Raw genomic sequence first — 20,482 nt, forward strand, 5'->3', positions numbered from 1 at the left:
GGCAAACAGAGAGCTCTCAGAAGAAATCAATCTTACTGACACCTTGATCTTGGGCTTTTAGCCTCCAGACTGTGAGAAAATAAATTTCTGCTGTTTACGCCTCCTAGTCTGTGGTCCTTTGTAATGGCAGCCCTAAGCAGAATAATAAGCACTCTTTCCACTCCTCCGTATTTCTTGTCACAGACACACAAATGTGTAGTTTAAAACTACTGCTGGGCTTCCCAGATGGCTCAGTGGTAAAGAATCTGCCTGCAGTGCAGGAGACACGGGAGATGTGGGTTTGATCCCTGGGTCAGGAAGATCCCCTGGTGTAGGATATGGCAACCCACTCTAGTATCCTTGCCTGGAGAATCCCATGGACAGAGGAGCCTGGTGGGCTACAGTCCATGGGGTCGCAAAGAGTCATGCACGACTAAGTGACTTAGCAGGCACAAGCATGCATGCACGCCTATCTGCAGGGAGGTCTGATACCTTCTCTTCCTACCCTGGCCTCCAGGGAGGCCTTCATAGCTTTCTTTGCTCACCTTGTCTTCTCTCCCTACGCATCTCTTCTCTTAGGTCCTAGGTTTATTCTACTCTCATATACCAAAAGCAAAGAGCTTTGTAGTTACCAAAGTATTTAGCAAATCACTTGGAACAAATAGGGGTTTTATAACCACTAGGTGGCTTTATTTCAAATTACTAGCTTTCTTGTTTAGGGTGGAGGGATTTTAGCAGGTAGGATCATACATTTCTGCTGAATCAGGATCTCTCTGGACTTCCATCTGGGCCTTGCTAGTCCTCAGGTCATGGGGCTGTGAAGACGGACAGTTCTCAAGAAAGGAGGCATTTGAAAAACAGGCAGGGCCAATGAACCCACAAGTCAATAGACAAAGATAACAATCTTTTTTAAAGTCAGGATGCCACCCGGGCCCCAGGATGCACACGGTCCTTGAGGTTTCACTTTTGGAAACATTCAAGACCAGTTCAGCTCAGTTTTATACTGAAAATCAAAAGAAAAAAAAAAAAAAAGAAGAAAAATGAAAAAGGCTACCGTGGTTCTGTGAGAGTTGGCACAGAATGTGGAGACATGCTGGTTCCATCCTTGCTGCCAGCTTATTTCCCACCCTAATTATCAGCAGCTGCTCTGCAACACGCTCATCCTCCTGATATGTTGCATTTTCTGTGAGATGTTTCTTTCTCACTCCCACATCACTTCTAACCTACAGTTGTTCTCCTCACTGACCACTGCCTCATTCAGACACACTCCTTCCCTACGACACAGCTCAAGGAAGCCCTGCCACAGAAAAAGAGGACAAATCCTCTTTTCCTAGTAACAGCCACTGACCTTCATTTAGCCCTGTACTGTCTGTTTCCTGAGCTTGATTGGATTGCAAAGGCCTTTATGAGTATCGGATAAAAAAAAAGATGAACACAAACAGCCTGAGAGGACATAATCAAAAATAGGCCACAGAGAACAATGAGGGGGAAGGGATCATACTTATCCTAGCAGATAACTTGTTCATAAACAGCTTCTATCATGGAAGTACTAAATGATATGATTGGTGGTGAGTAGTTACAAAGGACTGAAGGGAGAGGCAATGCAGATTGCTTTTAAAAGAGCAGAGAGTCGGTGGAGTTAATGCACTTCTTCAGTCTCCAGTCTCCTAAGGCATAGAGACAAAGAACAGTGATGAAATTAAATACCTCAGAGCTGCAAGGCTCTTTTCATTTTAGCTAATCCAATGAAATCATTCTCTGAATGATAAAACTGAGGTCTAGTCTATTCAATAATTCAGCAAACATGCATTGAGCATATATTACCATGAAGTAAGTCCTAAAGAAGAAAACAGATATTGTTTGTTTTTTTAGCGCATATATATGGAATCTAGAAAAATGATACAGATGAATCTATGTTTCAGGGCTGAAATAGAGACTGGACATGTGGACACAGGAGGAGGAGGGGAGGGTGGGGAAATCTGGGGGAGTAGCATGACATATATATACCACCATGTGTAAAATAGCTAGTTAGTGGGAACCTGTCGCGTAATACAGGGAGCTCAACTTGGTGCTCTATGATGACCTAGAGCGGTGGGATGGGGCTGGGGAGGGTCCAAGAGGAGGGGATATATGTACACATATAGCTGGTTCACTTTGTTGTACGGCTGAAACTAAAGCAACATTGTAAAGCAATTATACTCCACTTAAAAAAAATTAAAAATAGTTATATTTTTTAAAAAGTGTCCCATCTGATGGAGAAGGAAGCGACTACAGATAACACAAGAAACATGAATCACAGGGAGAGAAGAAGGAAATGCAGAGTATACGAGCTCTGAAATCCCTAACCTCATTTCTCCATTTGTTGTCCTTATTTCTCATAACTCTAGGATATCTATTTCTGTGGGAGCTAGAATGCGTGTGTGCTCAGGTGTTCAGTCATGTCCGACTTTTTGTGACCGCATGGACTACAGCCTGCCAGGCTCCTCTGTCCTTGGGATTTCCCAGGCGAGAATAGTGGAAGGGGTTGCCATTTCCTTCTTCAGGGGATTTTCCTGGTGCAGGGATCAAATCCGTGTATCTTTGTAGCTCCTGCATTGGCAGACAGGTTCTTTACCACTGAGCCATCTAGGAAGCCCTAAAATAAATCTATTCATATTCTCATTAGTACAAGAAAGTTGCAGCATGTGGTGGTTTTGTGGGCTCAGATGAGTATGAAGCCCAGTTCTAGCATTTATCAGGAATGTGAATTTGTACCACTGTTGACCAGTGAGGGGAATGACATCTACCACAATTGTATTTATATTAAATGAACTGTTGTATTTAAAACCTGACATACATGAGTACAGGGACTGATTCATAATTCAGTAAGCATGAGCTCTAAAAATTATGGGAGTGTTTCTCATACTGACACTAAAGGGAAACTGGTGGGATAGTAGTAGAGACATGCTCATAAATGAGAGGTAGGGCTGAAAACAAACAGGGCCCTGTGGGGCTTCCAGGCACAAAGGTCTTTTTTGTCCTTCATTTCTTATAGGCAAAATTCTAGCCTCTACGACCTTCCTTGAATTCCAAAGGGCAAATTAAAACAAACAAGCCCTTGCTAATCAAGGGAGGAACAGCCAAGAAACCACCTAAGGCAAGATTGAACAAACCAGAGAGGCTCATCAAGATTAGGAGACCCTTGTTCACAGCCCTAAAATATGATCAAACTCTTTGCAGCCCTATGGACTGCAGTATGCCAGGCTTCCCTGTCCTTCACCATCTCCTGGAGTTTGTTGTTCAGTTACTCGGTCATGTCTGACTCTTTGCTACCCCATGGACTGCAGCATGCCAGGCCAGGCTTCCCTGCCCTTCACCATTCCCCAGAACTTGCTCAAACCCATGTCAATTGAATCAATGATGCCATCCAACCATCTCGTCCTCTGTTGTCCTCCTGCCTCCAATCTTTCCCGGCATCAGGGTCCTTTACAATGAGTCAGCTCTTCACATCAGGTGGCCAAAGTTTTGGAGCTTCCATTTCAGCATCAGTCATTCTAATAAATATTCAGGATTGATTTCTTTTAGGATTGACAAGGGCTTCCCTGATAACTCGGTTGGTAAAGAATCTTCGTGCAATGCAGGAGATATCAGTTCAATTCCTGGGTCGGGAAGACCCTCCGGAGAAGGGATAGGCTACCCACTCCAGTATTCTTGCCTGGAGAATCCCCGAGGACAAAGAAGCCTGGCAGGCTACAGTCCATGGGTTGCAAAGAGTCGGCCACAACTGAGCGACTAAGCATAGTACACACACTTAGAGCTTTAAGATGCTCATGTACATTGTGAAAAGGAGGGTTTAGGAGAAACACCAAGTTTATTTCATCTTTCCAGGGATGCTTCTGTCTCAGAATACTAATGAATATCACCTTGAATGTGTGGACTTAACAAAGCATAGGGAATGTTTTTCATGCTAGGCACACCCAATCTCTTATTAACAGTATTCATTGCTTCAAAGCACATCACAGATTTCAGCTCTGGTCAGATCCTAGAGTTCTGAAGGACCTAACACAGAATTTAAAGTGAAAATTTCAGTTTGGTCACTAAAATCTTTTAGATTCATCATGATTGGGGGCGGGGGAGGAGAAAAAAGATATTATTCCGAGATGGAGCTTCTAAATAAAAATATTGGCAAAAAGCTCCCGAATCATGATGTTGAAGCAGTGGGTAATGCCATGGCCTGGGGAGACAGGCTGTCTCAGAGTTCTAATTTTGGCTCTGGTGGCACCAGTGGGGATTAGTGATTTATAATAGTATCTTCCCACTCCTTTTCATAGGTCTGCTGTTTTTAATCTAGCACAAGAGTTGGCTAGTTATGGCCCATGGGCCAAATCTGGCTCACTGTCTACATTTTTAACTGATTAGAGAAAAAAAAATCCAAAGAAGATAACATTTCTTGATTTGAAAACTATATAAAATCCAAATTTTGGTGTTCATTACTAAAGTTTTTCTTTTTGACTGCACTGGATCGTCACTGCTGTGCAAAGGCTTCTCTAGTTTTGGCGAGCAGGGGGCTACTCTCTAGGTGCAGTGCCAGGCCTTCTCGTCGAGGGGCTTCTCTTGTCGTGGAGCACATGCTTTAGGTACGTGGGCTCAGCTGCCTCACAGCATGGGGAAATCTTCCTGGACCAGGGACTGAACCGGTGTCCTTTTCATTGCAAGGCAAATTCTTAACCACTGGACCACCAGGGAAGCCCAATAATAGTTTGGTTGGAACATAGCCATACCATTTGTTTATGCTACAATGGCAGAGTTGAATGGTTGTAACAGAGACTTTATGGCCAGCAAAGCCTAAAATACTTGCTTTCTTTTCTTTCTGGAAAATGTTTTCTGACCCTTGAAGTAGGATATAAAATGAATGATGGAATTAAATGTGAGTAGGTCAACATGTCTACAAACACTGTCAGACAATCCTCATATGGACACTTCTCATAAGTGGATCTTAAGATCAGTTTATAAAGTGCTCCAAATGTCTTTTGGCTGACAGGGGAGTAGCTGGAATTTCAAGAAATTACAAACATTTAAAAATGCCCCTTGTGTTATTTTCATGGCCTCTTTTAAATGTATATTTTAAAGCATTCTAAGTAGGAAGGGAATTTTGAAGCAAATATCTCAATACATTTTTTTTAATAGAATAGACAGTACTTAAAACATGCTGATTTTCAATGCATTTATTTAAGTCATGTTCAGAACTACTTGTGTATATAGAAATATGTTTTCATACCATAAACAGTTCCTACTCACATTCTTAAAATGATTTGCACACATTAACCAAGCAAAGGAAAAAAAAAATACAAGCTTCAGGGCTGCCTACAGACTTAGGCAGACAAAAAAAGAGATTGTCATATTTGCCTTTGGGTAACAAATTTAATTACATGGATTTCAACTTACAGTACTAACACAAAAGGGATAAAATAAAGGGAGTGTTGTATATTAAATGCCTTAGCAGCATATTTAACCAGTAATCAAGAAAATGACCAACTTCTATACTAAAATGCTATTAAAATATCTCCACATTTTCATATAAAGTAGATGCCAAATACTGGTTTACATTTAGAATGACAGCAAATTAACTTATTCAATAGCATTATTTGATCACCTTAGAAGGAGTTGCAAAACCTACATGGATGAAAAACTTTCCTCACTGATGTCACATAATTATCTCAAAAACTCAAAAAACCGGCTACACTTTTTTCTTTCTCAGAGACACCCGTGGATATCTCTCAGAATTGTCTATTTCTCAGATGGTCATAGCACAGCTATACGGCACAGCTGCACTGACCACCTAAATAGTTCAAGTTCTGGTAAATTAAAAATTTTATAGCCTCCAGAGCCATGAAACGTTCTATCTAGAAAGTTTTTTTTTTTTTTTTGTAAATACATAAAATAGGTCTGCAAGAGCTATAGAATCATACAACCAGGGTGGGAAAAACTCACAAGTGAATCAGGGTGGTAAAAGTAAAAAACTGATACTGACCCACGTTTGTACCCTACATAGTTACACATAATAGGAAATAATTGTCATGTTTACGCAATATGTGTTTAGATGAAACAGACGATCTATAGGAACATAGAGACAAATACCTAAATACAGAGACAGAGATAAAGATTAATAACATCTCAGGTCCCTAAATTTAAGGTACAGTTCCAAAGCTGGAATCCACATTCCAGGCTGAAGCCCCCTAAAGTGTTTGCAATTGTTGTAGGTAAACACATTTTTTTTTTTTTAAGCAAGAAGATCCTAAATTCATTTATTGGACTCTCTAGGCACCCATGTTTTCTACATTTTCAGTTAGCCCCTGAAAATCTTTCTGGAAAAGAGTTAAAATGGAAATATTTTTCCTTAAAATTTACATAAGTAGCATGTAATTATCTAAGGATATTTAACAATTAGTATATTCCTGGCTAAAGGTGAGATTAAATGATACTTTCTCCTTTGTGGAAGGGTTAATTTCATTTCCAGGCAGACAAAAATCATTTCAAATTACCCTTCAAATTTTCTCTTTTTTTTCTTTGTTCCCATAGTTGCCTCTTCATCTTGCACCCCACCTTCTCCTGTGTTCACCTCTTCTTTTCTCTTTCTGGGGGAAGGACGAAGAGAGGAAAACCTCCAAGTTTTAGTCATTATTGATTTGGAGCACTGGGCTGAGATTGGGCTTGGGAAATCTGCAATATTGGTAACTGCCCTTAAAACTTGTAATGAGTCTCTGCCTGGACAACACTGCAGGTCACTGGACTGATTCCCATTAAAGGAACCGTATTAGGTGTGCTGACCAGTGGCTAGACAGTGAATGATAACCTGCCCAGGGTGTGGAGGGGTCTAGTGAAGAAGTGAGAACAATTTCAGTAGTGTGAGTTCTGTCACGAACAGTATTGAATCCCAGTGTGTAACAATTTTCTGAAGGAAAAAATTACAGGTTCAGATACTTCCTTTGATAAAGTTATTCATATACACGAAAGGGCACTGCAGACAAGTGTGGTTTTCTTCCCTCTTTTTCATGAGAGTACAATTGTGGCCTTCTAACTTTAAGCCAACATCTTTACCCAAGGTGCTCCTTAGAAGAAAAGCTATGACCAACCTAGACAGTGTATTAAAAAGCAGAGACATCACTTTGCCAACAAAGGTCCGTATAGTTAAAGCTATGGTCTTTCCAGTATCATGTATGGCTATGAGAGCTGGATTATAAAGAAGGCTGAGCACAGAAGAATGGATGCTTTCAAACTGTGGTGCTGGAGAAGGCTCTTGAGAGTCACTTGGACAGCAAGAAGATCAAGCCAGTCAATCCTAAAGGACATTAACCCTGAATATTCACTGGAATGTTTGATGCTGAAGCTGAAGCTCCGAAACTTTGACTACCTGATGTGAAGAGTCAACTCATTGGAAAAGACCCTGATGCTGGGAAAGACTGAGGGCAAGAGGAAAAGGGGGTGGCAGAGGATGAGATGGTTGGATGGCATCACTGACTCAATGGACTTAAGTTTGAGCAAACTCATGGAGATAGTGAAGGACAGGGAAGCCTGGTGTGCTGCAGTTCATAGGGTTGCAAAGAGTCGGATATGACTTAGCGACTGAAGAACAACAAAAACACTTTTCTGATAGGCTTATACATATAAATTGTTGCCTGTAAATGAAAAAACCTATTTTTACTTCAAGTGCCCAAATGCTCATCCTTAAGCTAAGAGATACAATCCACTTCATTGACTACTAATAAAAAGTGTTCACAAGTTCATTATTTCAAAAACTAGGCCCCAGCCTCTAATATTCTGTCTCATATGTTAAGCCAGAATACATAGATGCATAAAATCAGTAATGAATTATATATATGTATACACACACACACACACACACACATTTACTAGCTAGCGTTAGTTATTTGACCTTGATCAAACTACTTCTCTGTTCCTCAGTTTCTTGATCTGGAAATTGATATAATAATAGAGTTGAGGATTAAACAATAATGTGGTGAGGGTTAATTGATACATTTAAAAAGCATGCAATAAAAAAAGGACAAAACAAACCAAAATTAAAAAGTCTGTAACATTGTCTGGGATACAGAAAGCTGGATACAAGTAAAGCTATAGATACTCTAATGGATACTGTGATGCTCAGTCTAGATTCTAGAGGTTGTTATATTGGCTCTGTGGCTCACAGAGGTCCTCATGGAAACTTCTCTCTATTGAAATGCAGAACTGCTTCACCTGGGTTTATTTGTCTCACCTCCCCCCAGTGAATGACTTTATTAGCTGATGCCAGGAAACAAAGGCTTGCAAACTCAGGTTAAGGTTAGAGTGACTCTAAGAAGTGTCCAAGCTCCAGAGCTCCCCACAGCATCAGCTGAGACCTCAGGTGCCATGGCGCAGCAGGCCAGCTGCTGCTTCTGCCTCATCCTGCCTTCCTCACTTCCTTGGAGAAGGAGTATATCCAGAGAGAACCCCCAGTAAACGTCCTAACATAACTCTTCATCCGTGTGTTTGCTTGGAATTCAATGTAAGATGATAGATATACATAGACAAAAAGTTGCCTTTCCATTATCCTGAAATTGCTAAGATCTAAATCTGAAGAAAAAAGTGCTAAAACCTTACTTAAGTTAAAACAAAAATCAGTGGAAGTTATGCCTGGCCACTTCCCTGTAGGGCTTCCCTATAGGAGAAAATGCATTTCAGAGAAGAAACCCAAACACCATCTCCCTGCCCCGGACTGTTACCAGAGAAAGACTAGAAAAGAGGACGTGCCACTTGGTTATAACAGTTTTCAAGACATATACGATTTTTTTTGAGGAGAAAGGAAAGAATTTCTCTCAAACCATCAGAACAAGTCAGGGAAGCACAAGTGAGTAGGTCATCAATTTTGAAGCCAGAACTGTCACCCAGCCCTTCTCCAAGTTTAAGACTCTCCTGAGGTATGAAACCACTGAACTGCTGGGCATGAAGCTCATGATTCATGGGGAGTAGGGTGGTACTGAGGGAAACAGTTTTCTTTGCCCTTACTTGGCAGATCAGGATACATGAGTTTCTGGGTCACTGAATAAGCTCAAAGAAAGCAGCTGGCCCTTAAGCCATTTTGTTGCTATTCCACCAGGACCATGCTCAAGGTGGAGGCTCCTACCACATGACATGCCTTTCCAGTTCTAGGGACATTACATAATCTACACATGCATCAGATGAGAGAGGCAGCATTTGAAGTGGGATGCAACAGCCATTAGGGTTTCCCAGGTGATGCTAGTGGTAAAGAACCCACCTGCCAATGCAGGAGACCTAAGAGAAGCAGTTTCCATCCCTGAGTCAGGAAGATCCCCAGGAGAAGGAAATGGCAACCCACTCCAGCATTCTTGCCTGGAGAGTCTCATGGACAGAGGAGCCTGGTGGGTACAGCCCATAGGGTTGCAGAGCCGGAAATGACTGAAGCAACTTAGCATGCAAGTAATAGCCAGCCAGTGTTAAGAGGCTGTACCACAGAGGGTAGATTCACTGGAGGGAGATCTCTATCTTCTTCCATCTTTCTCCTGGTATCATGACGAGAGAGGAAGGCAGAGGAGTAAGAAACAGGATCTGAGAAGCTTCCCTCCACTTCAGCCACAAAGAGGTCTTTGCTGCACCAGGACGGGCAACAATCCCACACAGCAGGATGTAAGCCTTCAACACAGCCAAGCCAAGTAGTTACTGCCAACAATAAACCCATTTCATATGCTTGAGTTTCCTCCATAAATCTGGTAAATACATACACTTCGTTTCCTCCATAAACCTGGTAAATATACACACTTCAGTAAGTACTCAGCACCCCGTGTTACACTTCCAGGTGTTAGGGATACGGTAATGAGAAGAAAGCTGTGGTTCTTTAACTAGATAAAGTGCCTACTTCCTTGCCTCTTTTTCCCTGTCTCTGAATTACTTCTTCTTTTTCTCCCTCTGGCAAAATATTCTTCTAAGCAAAGACATCATCATTCCATTAATTACTCTATTTATTTTATTTTAACAACACAAGGGAAACATGCACAGAACGCATTTGGAGAAGCAACAAAACCAACTGCATTTTCTTTCTTCAAGTACTATACACGAAAGTCTGCCAACATTCCTTTCTCAACCACATTTCCCCAAAGCTTAGCACTTGGCTATAAAAGTTCACTCGAGCCTACAATTTGGCATGTCTGACAGCAAAATCTTCAAATTTGCCAATTTGGCTAACTTCTCCTTTTTGAGTAGCAAGCAGATAAATAGGAAACAATTGGAGCAAAATGTTATAAATCATGACATAATTCAGAGAGACAATACATTTCATGGGATAGTAGTCTATAAGAAATTAACCCTAAATTATGGTAGTTTTTTTTTCACATAGTTTTTTTTACAGAAGTCTAAAATCTGCATAGAAATGCAATACAAAACAAGTGCTGTTAAATACTATACAAAGACCTGAAACTCTTAATTCTGTTGAAAAATCTTGGTTTTCTCTCAAAGTTACACATGATTATTATTTAATTCCACAGGACACTTCAGAGTAATGCAAAAACAGAAATGAAATGAAACAAAAACTCTGACCTACATAATATATATCAATAAATTATAAAGGTATAACTTTATAGGTACTGATGGTATATAAATAATATAAATATGCATGTTTTGTTTTATATGTATATATATGTGTATATATGTGTGTGTGTACACACAATTTTACACACACACTCATACATAAATGTGTGTGTACATACATAGTGCTAGAATATTTGGCAGAGCCTTCTGGAGGTATTTGCCATTTTTACTGAAAATCATTACAAGCAGGTATGATTAAAGCATTTAATCCTATTCATTGACTGTACCTTGGGTAGTTGGGCTTAAGATATTTGTCCATTTGCTGGATATGCAAGTATCATTTGCAGGATGAATTTTCAGAAGTGGTGATCGAGAGAATTCCACAGACAAAGCCAGTGTAGAATAAGTATGTGTTATGAGGATCTGCAGACAGGCAGTCCTGCAGAAGATTCTATATAAGACATTGATCACATTTCTCCACTCCTTCCTGTCTCCTGCATTTTCTGACAAATGAAAACACTCTTGCAACTTTCCAGATTTCCCACATCAAACTGTCACACAATTGGAATAATTAAAAAATAGTATCTTGTCATTCTAACTTACAAAGATAAATCAAATGGCCTGCTATCTTTAGGCAATCTTGATTTTTGCAAAAACTGGTTAAAATCATGTGATACTGATCCCTCCATTCCAATACATGTACAGACGCATTTGCCTGGAAATTCTATCCTAATGTAGGGACATACCCAAAAGTTCTGATGACCAAGATTAATGGCACAAACACTGGATTCCCAATGCAGCCATAGTATGTTTTCAACTCTTTCTTTAAAGAAGCATTTGGCACAAGTCTCTTGTTACTGCCAAAGATGATTCAGAATTATTAAACCTAACTTAGAAGCTACTACATATTGCATTAATTATTCAGGAAGCATCTTTTCAAATGAGCTATGGGCAGAGTATGTTTATTTCCATAACTACTGCAGCCACCCTGAACTTCCTTGAGAAAAAAAAAAAATTTGAAATGACCGCTTTCAGATTCCACACCACACAGTTTTAAACTGCTTAAGGTTTGCTCATTAAAAGCCATTCTGTCTTATGTGTTACACACGAAACACATACCCTAGAATTGCAACCTTGGAAAGGAGGTTTTGTGACTTTCTGGGTTTGAAGACACAGCTCTTTCTAGAACAGTGTATATGAGAACATCTTCGCCAAAAAGTGCAATCTCTACACAAATGGGAGACTGCATGAGAAAGTAGACCTTTAGTATTATTGGAGATGAAGAATCAAAGCTGCCAGTTTAATACCATGCTCATTTCAAAGCTAACAGACCTAATGTTTGAGAATAAATAGTGAAAGAAATTTCCTCTAACGATACTTCAAAGACTTTGCAACATCTGGAATTTGGTTCCATATAGGGTATTCCACTAAGAAGTAAGTATAACAAGATTTTAATAGAGCAAACAAGACTCAGGTTTCTTACAATATGTTTTCCCTGGGGGGAAACAAATAACACAATGCATCTGACTAACCTTTCTGCACTTGAGTTGCATTAATTAACATTTAGTCATGGATTCCACTGTGAGCCAGATGAACTCAGAGCTACAGCTGTTTTCACTGAGGGAGGAAAATATGTTTTTGCATTTTAGATTCTCAGCATTTATAAATCTGGGGAAAATGTTTTACTGACTGCCTCTGCACCAGCATTATTGATATGCATTACATATTAGTCACACAAATAAATTCACACTCACCCTAGGCTGTGATGAAATCCATGTTAATATCACATCAACAGGGTCAGTCAGAACCAAATATATAAAAACCACATTCCTAACTCCCTTTTTCTTACAGCAAGAGTTAAAGAAGGGCTAAGGAGCTGACCAAGGAAGTAGATCATGACCTTGAAGAAAGTGTTGCTGGGTGACCCAAAGACTTAAGTGCAGATGAGGTATTCTGAGAGGGGTGCATGCAAATGACTAAAAGAAAAAAAAAAGTGAACAGATGTTGAAGACTGAAGACATGGAAATCCAGGATCTGATCACTTGGCAGAGATGTCCTCAAATACTCTAAGCCAAACATGTGGAAGTGGTTGGTTGTGAGCAAAACGGATGTGACTGATCCTTTGTCAGTCATTGAAGGAGGGCTTTTGTTCTGTTTTGTTTTTATAGCTGAGGCTCCTTAAAGATGCAATTTTGTGAGGAAACATGACAGTGAATCAGTTGGACAAGGCATTCTACCTGGAACACCTGGTCAAATCTTACATTGAAAGAGGACTGTAGAATCACCTTTGTCCCTAGTAGTCCCCATATGAAGGCTGTGTCATGACTTCTGGTCCACTCTGGAGTCTCATGGACAAATGGAAATCCAGTAGTCATGTGGGTAAATGCATGTGTGTTGGTGTGTTCATTTGTACCAGTGTACAAACCTGGAATCATTAGTCTCTGTGTGAATACCAACCAAATTTGCCACTTGCTTCTTCAAAAGAATGTTCTTAGCCACGACTCGAGAAGAATAAAGGCTGTCTGACCTGTCTTTACCAACATGTAATAGCAATTCTTGAATCAAAGCAGAAAAATATCTTACCTGGAACTACTTCAAAAAGAAACTTCCCTGGGCTCTCTTCATGGCAGGGATGTTCAAGCACTTTATTTCCAGGCAGGAAAATTGTACCCTGTGAACACAAATGCCCTAAATATCAACATCATCAGATTGCAAATATCATCATCACTAGTGAACATCAAAGATGTGTTTGTAACCCAGTATTTAGTGATATGCATCTGACTCATTTATATTCCCAGCTAATCAAAAACCACATAACAGCATCATATACATTCAACATTTAACAAATATTTGTTGAGCACCTCATAGATATAAAACACTGTGTGAGGTGCTGAGTACTTTTTTTTTTTTTGTAAATTATTTATTTTAATAGGAGGCTAATTACTTTACAATATTATAGTGGTTTTTGCCATACATTCACATGAATCAGCCATGGATGCACATGTGTCCTCCATCCTGAACCCCCCACCCTCTTCCCTCTCCATCCCATCCTTCAGGGTTGTCCCAGTGCACCGGCCCTGAGGGCCCTGTCTTATGCATCGAACCTGGACTGGCAATCTATTTCACATATGATAATACATATGTTTCAATGCTATTCTCTCAAATGATCCCACCCTCACCTTCTCCCACAGAGTCAAAAAGTCTGTTCTTTACACCTGTCTCTTCTGCTGTCTTGCATATAGGAGCAATGTTACCATCTTTCTAAATTTCATATATATGTGTTATTGTATTGGTGTTTTGCCTTCTGACTTACTTCACTCTGTATAATAGGCTCCTCCTCATCCACCTCATTAGAACTGATTCAAATGCATTCTTTTTAATGGCTGAGTAATATTCCCTTGTGTATATGTACCACAGTGGAGATTCCTTAAAAAACTGGAAATAGAACTTTCATATGACCCAGCAATCCCACTGCTGGGCATACACACTGAGGAAACCAGAATTGAAAGACACGTGTACCCCAATGTTCATTGCAGCACTGTTTACAACAGCTAGGACATGGAAGCAACCTAGATGTCCATTGGCAGATGAATGGATAAGAGAGCTGTGGTGCTGAGTTCTTTTAAGCATCAACTTAGTAAATGTATTCTGTGTGCCAAAACCTTTTACTGAGCATTCAACCAGCATAATATTATTTGTTAGAAAAATCTTATAAGGTAGGTATTATATATATCCCCATTTTATAGCTGCAGAAACCAGGCAGAGACATTCCATAACATAGCCAATGCTCCCATAGCCTTCTCTTCATTATCTTCTCTCTTTTCTGTTGAATTTTCTTTTCTTTAGTGGATCATTTCTATCAGTACTGAGACATATTTTAAAAATTACTTTTTTGACTCCACCTTTCCCTGCAGTTCTCATTTCACTTTTTTTCCCCTTGCCTAGCAATGAATTATGTACATTGAATCCATTTATTCATATGGATCCACTGCAGCTTGGTTTGTGTACCCATAATTCCAATTACATGATTCTTACAAGCTGCTTCCCTAAAAATTTTCAATCCTCCATGAACTTGACTCCTCATGAGCATTCAGCACTATTAACTACTTTTTTTTGATTTCTTTCTTTCCTTGCTGTCTTAGTTTCTCCAGGTTTTCCTTTCATTTTTCTGTTGACTGAGTCTCTTTTGATGGTTACAACTGGATTTTAAATGTTAGAGTTTTCCAGAGATTTATCCAATGCTTCCTTCTCCTCTGACTTTATACACTCTTTCTCTAAGCTATCTCATCCATGCCTCTGACTTGAATAACCAACGAGAATCCAAAGAATATCAAATTAATATTTCTATCAAGGACTATATGACCTCTAGACTCTTGTATCCAAGAGCTTATTTGACATTTCCATTTGGATATTTAAAATATCTCCAACTAAACTTAGCAAAATTCAAATGCAGTTAATTCAGGTCCTGTTTATATATTCCCTAAAAGGTCCATATAGACAAAGCTATGGTTTTTCCTATAGTCATGTACAGATGTAAGAGCTGGACCATAAAGAAGGCTGAGCACTGAAGAATTGATGCTTTTGAACTGTGGTGCTGGAGAAGACTCTTGAGAGTCCCTTGGACTTCAAGGAGATTAAACCAGTCAATCCTAAAGGAAATCAACCCTGAATATTGATTGGAAGGACTGGGAAAGACTGAAGGCAAAAGGAGAAAGGGGCAGCAGAGGATGACATGATTGAATGGCATCAAGGACTCAACGGACATGTATTTGAGCAAACTCCAGGAGATAGTGAAGGACAATGGAAACTGGCATGCTGCAGCCCAGGGGTTGCAAAGAATAGGACATGACTTAGTGACTGAACAACAACTTAGTACCACCTTCCAATCAGTTGCAAAAGGGAGAAACATAGGAATCATTATCTCTATGGTATCTCTACTATCACCATGCCCTAGTCCAAGAGACTATATCTCTTATCTGGAATGTGTCAAATACCCCCTCACTGAATTTCTCACACTACCCAAACATCTTTTAATTATTTTTTTTCCCCTTAACATGGTCAGAGTGATCTTTAGAAACATAAATTTGATCTTGCAACTTTCTTGCTTAAAAATGTCCAAAGGCTTTCCTTTGTCTTAAAATAAAGCTCTGGGTGGGCTTTCCAGGTGGTGCAGTGGTAAAGAATATGCCAGTCAATATAGAAGACACAAGAGACATGGGTTGGAAAAGATCCTGATGCTAGAAAGATTGAAGACAAAAGGAGAATGGGGCAGCACAGGATGAGATGGTTAGATAGCATCATTGACCCAATGGACAAGAATTTGAGCAAGTCCAGGAGAGGGTGGAGGACAGAGGCGCCCGCAGCACTGCCGTCCATGAGGTCACAAAGAGTTGGACAGGACTTAGTGGCTGAACGAAAACAGCAACGAAGCTCTGGGTGGCCTGGCTCCACCTACCCCTCCAAACTTTTTTCCACACTTACACTTTCAGTACTTTCTATAATCCAGCCAACTGCCCTTCTACAAATGGCACCATGTTCTCACTTACCTTAGGACTTCATTCTCTCTGTTGTTTTATACCCATCGTTCAGACTGACTACATTATAAAATATACTTGCACAACTTCCTGAATGTTCCTTAGACTAATTTACCACCCTATGTAATTAAGTTATTTGTAAAATTACTTGATTAATGTCTATCTTCATCATTAAACTATAAAAGAGCAAATATAATGTGTTTTTTAAATTTTTTATTTACTTACTTATTTTTATCTTATACTTATTTTTATCCTCAAAGTATGTGGGATCTTGGCTCCCCAACCAGGGATTGAACCCATACTCCCTACACTGGCATTGTGGAGTTTTAACCACTGGACCACTAGGGAAGTCCCAACAATGTATGTTTTGTACCTTAAGGTACTGTCAAAGCCTAGCACTTCGCATGGCAAAAGGTTAACGCTTTAAAAAAAGGGTATGTTTGAGTGAATGAGTACTGTTAGTGCAATAAAACCACTATTCAAAATAAAGTACACTGGAATTCAAAAGCCTATGCTCTGTCCACCGTATTATATTGTCCATTTTCCCAGCTTGAAGAAATATTTAACTCAAATACTTTACACAACTTTCTTCTACCTTGCTTAGCACAGAAAATTATAGTCATCTTATTGGTCCCTCCATCTGGGCTTAGAGTGATAATGGCTAGCACTGTCTAACTAAAACCCAGGGAATTAGAGGTTAGAAGGGTCCCTTCCTGTCTGTACTCTACACAGTGAGGTATTGGAGGCAGTGCCTTTGTTTTCCTCCTCCAGGAAGTAAAATGCCTTGCTTCTCATCACATCTAATGTTCCTTTGCCTATGTATTCCATTGTACTTTCTAATATTTTTTAACAATTTAAGACTTTGAAATATTCATGGTAATCATTATAGAGAGGTTAATATAGAGTACTAAAATCAGTTGTTTCTATTACTAGTGGATTTTACTTACTGAAATGATATTGTGAAATAATTAAATGTGTGATTTAGCCCAACTTTAGAATATACTATTTAACTTTCAACATAGATAACAGCATTCATTTCTGATTGCATATACATTTGTATGCATGTATATATGACTCATTTAATTCTATGTCTTCAGATTCTATACAGAATCATAAACAGTATGCATGCCCTATAAGTTAAATTCAAGCCACTCTTCTGCATAAATTATTCCCCTCCATGAAATCCCAATCCACCTCGCTTGGTAATTAGAAGACAGAGTAATGCAATCCTTTGTTGTCTCTTTCGTAGATGAGAAATAACTACTTCTGGCTGAAATTTTCATTTTCATGTTCAAATTTGATATTACACAGGTTTTATATTTTGACAGTTTTCCAAGCAAATTGTGATGTAAAAATAATAGTTTATTTTCCAGTAGGCAATGTTTAGGACAGGGTATACTGTAATTGACAAACATTTACTGTGGTTACTTCATTAAGTCATTCAATAAGTAAAATAAAGTCATTTAATTAAAATGCCTAATCTGATCACCTTGTATAGAAACCAAGTAGTTAAAATCTATAACTAATGGAAAGGTATTAGTTGTGATACTTATCTTCTAAATATTTTGCAAAGCATAGATTGTCAGAAAATGCACATAACCAAACAAAAAAAAATCTATAATTTACCCATCACCATAGACAACCAATATTAACACAATACACATATCTCCATATTTATATGTATATAAATATATGTGTGTGTATTAAATACACAGTATTTTTTTCCCTTTTTAGTTTTTTTTCATTTATTTATATTAGTTGGAGGCTAATTACTTTACAATATTGTAGTGGTTTTTGCCATACATTGATATGAATCAGCCATGGATTTACATGTGTTCCCCATCCCGATCCCCCCTCCCACCTCCCTCTCCATTCCCTCCCTCTGGGTCATCCCAGTGCACCAGCCCTGAGCACTTGTCTCATGCATCAAACCTGGACTGGCGATCTGTTTCACATATGATCATATTCATGTTTCAATGCTATTCTCTCAAATATTTAAAAAAAAAACAGTCAAAATACTTATCATGTGCTTCAAAACTTAGATCATATGTTGTTATTATGCTAATTTAATAATCTACATCACTTTTAAAAACTAGCACAGTATAGTACTTACTCAGTATACATACTTTCACAACCTCTATTCTTATAAAGTGTTTGTAATTTTTTGTGTTATTATATATAACATTTTCATGAACATCCATGAAGCTAAATCTCTGACCTTTTCCTTGACTTGTTCTTTAGGACACATAGAGAAATTATTAACAGTACTCAAACATATGCACTGTTCATGTGGGATTGGTTAATCCTTCCAGAGTTGCTATAAACTAGCTAACGAAATGAACAACTAATACGTAAATATAATTCAAGTGCTTCATGTGATTAAGGGCTTCCCTGGTGGCTCAGATGGTAAAGAACCTGCCTGCAATGTGGCAGAAGTGGGTTCAAGCCCTGGGTTGGGAGGATCCCTGGGAGGAGGGTGTGGCTGCCCACTCCAGTATTCTTGCCTGGAGCGTCTCAAGGACAGAGGAGTGTGGCGGGCTATAGACCCTAGGATCACAAAGAGTCAACAAGACTGAGCGACTAAGCACGGCACAGCAGAGCACATATTATTAAAACACAATGTGCTGAGATAAAACCAGATGTCAGACACTATTTCTAGAATTATCTCAGGTGATGTCAGATATGTGAAAGAAATATAAACTCTACTTTCAATAGAAGATTGACGCAGCATATAACTGCAGAACTAGTAAGTGCCAAAGTATGTTGGAAAACAAAAAGAAGCATAATAAAAGTTTAAGAAGAGAGTGCCGTAAGAGCAATCTGATTAGTTAGGAAAGATAATAGGGAAGAGATGTTTAGTTTTGTTTTGTTTTTTAAGAAGTTAAGGCTTTAAGATTTAATGAGGAAGGGATCAGTTCAGGTCAGTATAGTTTAGTCACTCAGTCGTGTCCAACTCTTAGCAACTCCATGGACTGCAGCACACTAGGCTTCCCTGTTCACCACCAATTCCTGAGCTTGCTCAAACTTATATCCATTGAGTCAGTGATGCCATCCAACCATCTCATCCTCTGTCATCCCCTTTTTCTCCTGCCTTCAATCTTTCCCGACATCAGAGTTTTCTCCAATGAGTCAGTTCTTTGCATCAGGTGCCAAAATATTGGAGTTTCAGCTTCAGCATCAGTCCTTCCAATGAATATTTAGGACTTATTTCCTTTAGGATGGACTGGTTGGATCTCCTTGCAGTCCAAGGGACTCTCAAGAGTTCTTCAAACCACAGTTCAAAAGCATCAATTCTTTGGTGCTCAGCTTCCTTTATAGTCCAACTCTCACATCCATACATGGATACTGGAAAAACCATAGATTTGACATTAGATGGACTTTGTCAGCAAAGTAATGTCTCTGTTTTTTAATATGCTATCTAGGTTGGTCAAGGCTATGGTTTTTCCAGTGGTCATGTATGCATGTGAGAGTTGGACTATAAAGAAAGCTGAGTGCCAAAGAATTGATGCTTTTGAACTGTGGTGTGGGAGAAGACACTTGAGAGTCCCTTGGACTGCAAGGAGATCCAACCAGTCCATCCTAAAGGAGATCAGTCCTGGGTGTTCATTGGAAGGACTGATGTTGAAGCTGAAACTCCAATTCTTTGGCCACCTGATGCAAAGAGCTGACTCATTGGAAAAGACCCTGATGCTGGGAAAGATTGAGGGCAGGAGAAGGGGACGACAGAGGATGAGATGGTTGGATGATATCACCAACTCAATGAACATGGGTTTGGGTGGACTCTGGGATGTCCATCACTTGGGAGATGGACAGGTTGGCCCAGCATGCTGCGGTTCATGGGGTCGCAAAGAGTCGGACACGACTGAGCGACTGAACTGAACTGAGGTTGGTCATAGCTTTTCTTCAAAGGAGCAAACGTCTTTTAATTTCATGGCTGCAGACACCATCTGCAGTGATTTGGAGCCCAAGAAAGGAAAATCTGTCACTGTTTTCATTGTTTCCCCATCTATTTGCCATGAAGTGATGGGACCGCATGCTATGATCTTCACTTTTTGAACCTTGAGTTTTAAGCCAGCTTTTTCACTCTCTTCTATCACCTTCATCAAGGGGCTCTTTAGTTTCTCTTCATTTTCTGCCATAAGGGTGGTGTCATCTGCATATCTGAGGTTATTGATATTTCTCCCGGCAATCTTGATTCCAGCTTGTGCTTCCTCCAGCCTGGCATTTCACATGATGTACTCTGCATATAAGTTAAATAAGCAAAGTGACAGTATACAGCCTTGTACTTCTTACCCAATTTGGAACCAATCTATTGTTCCATGTTCGGTTCTAACTGTTGCTTCTTGACCTGCATACAGACTTCTCAGGAGGCAGGTAAGGTGATCTTGTATTCCCATCTCTTGAAGAATTTT

General features: G+C 39.5%; 1 protein-coding gene across 1 annotated transcript in view; it reads right to left on the reverse strand.

Moving 5' to 3' along the window:
- The window catches only part of ARHGAP24 (Rho GTPase activating protein 24), a 542,216-nt gene that overhangs the window by 291,639 nt on the left and 230,095 nt on the right, over positions 1-20,482 (reverse strand). The window contains exon 3 of the mRNA XM_043906273.1: positions 13,120-13,207. Within this exon, the coding sequence (XP_043762208.1) occupies positions 13,120-13,207 (88 nt within the window). The remainder of the gene's footprint in view (positions 1-13,119; positions 13,208-20,482) is intronic.

The sequence above is a fragment of the Cervus elaphus genome, chromosome 6 (genome assembly GCF_910594005.1).
Source record: "Cervus elaphus chromosome 6, mCerEla1.1, whole genome shotgun sequence".
NCBI classification, from domain to species: Eukaryota; Metazoa; Chordata; class Mammalia; order Artiodactyla; family Cervidae; genus Cervus; species Cervus elaphus.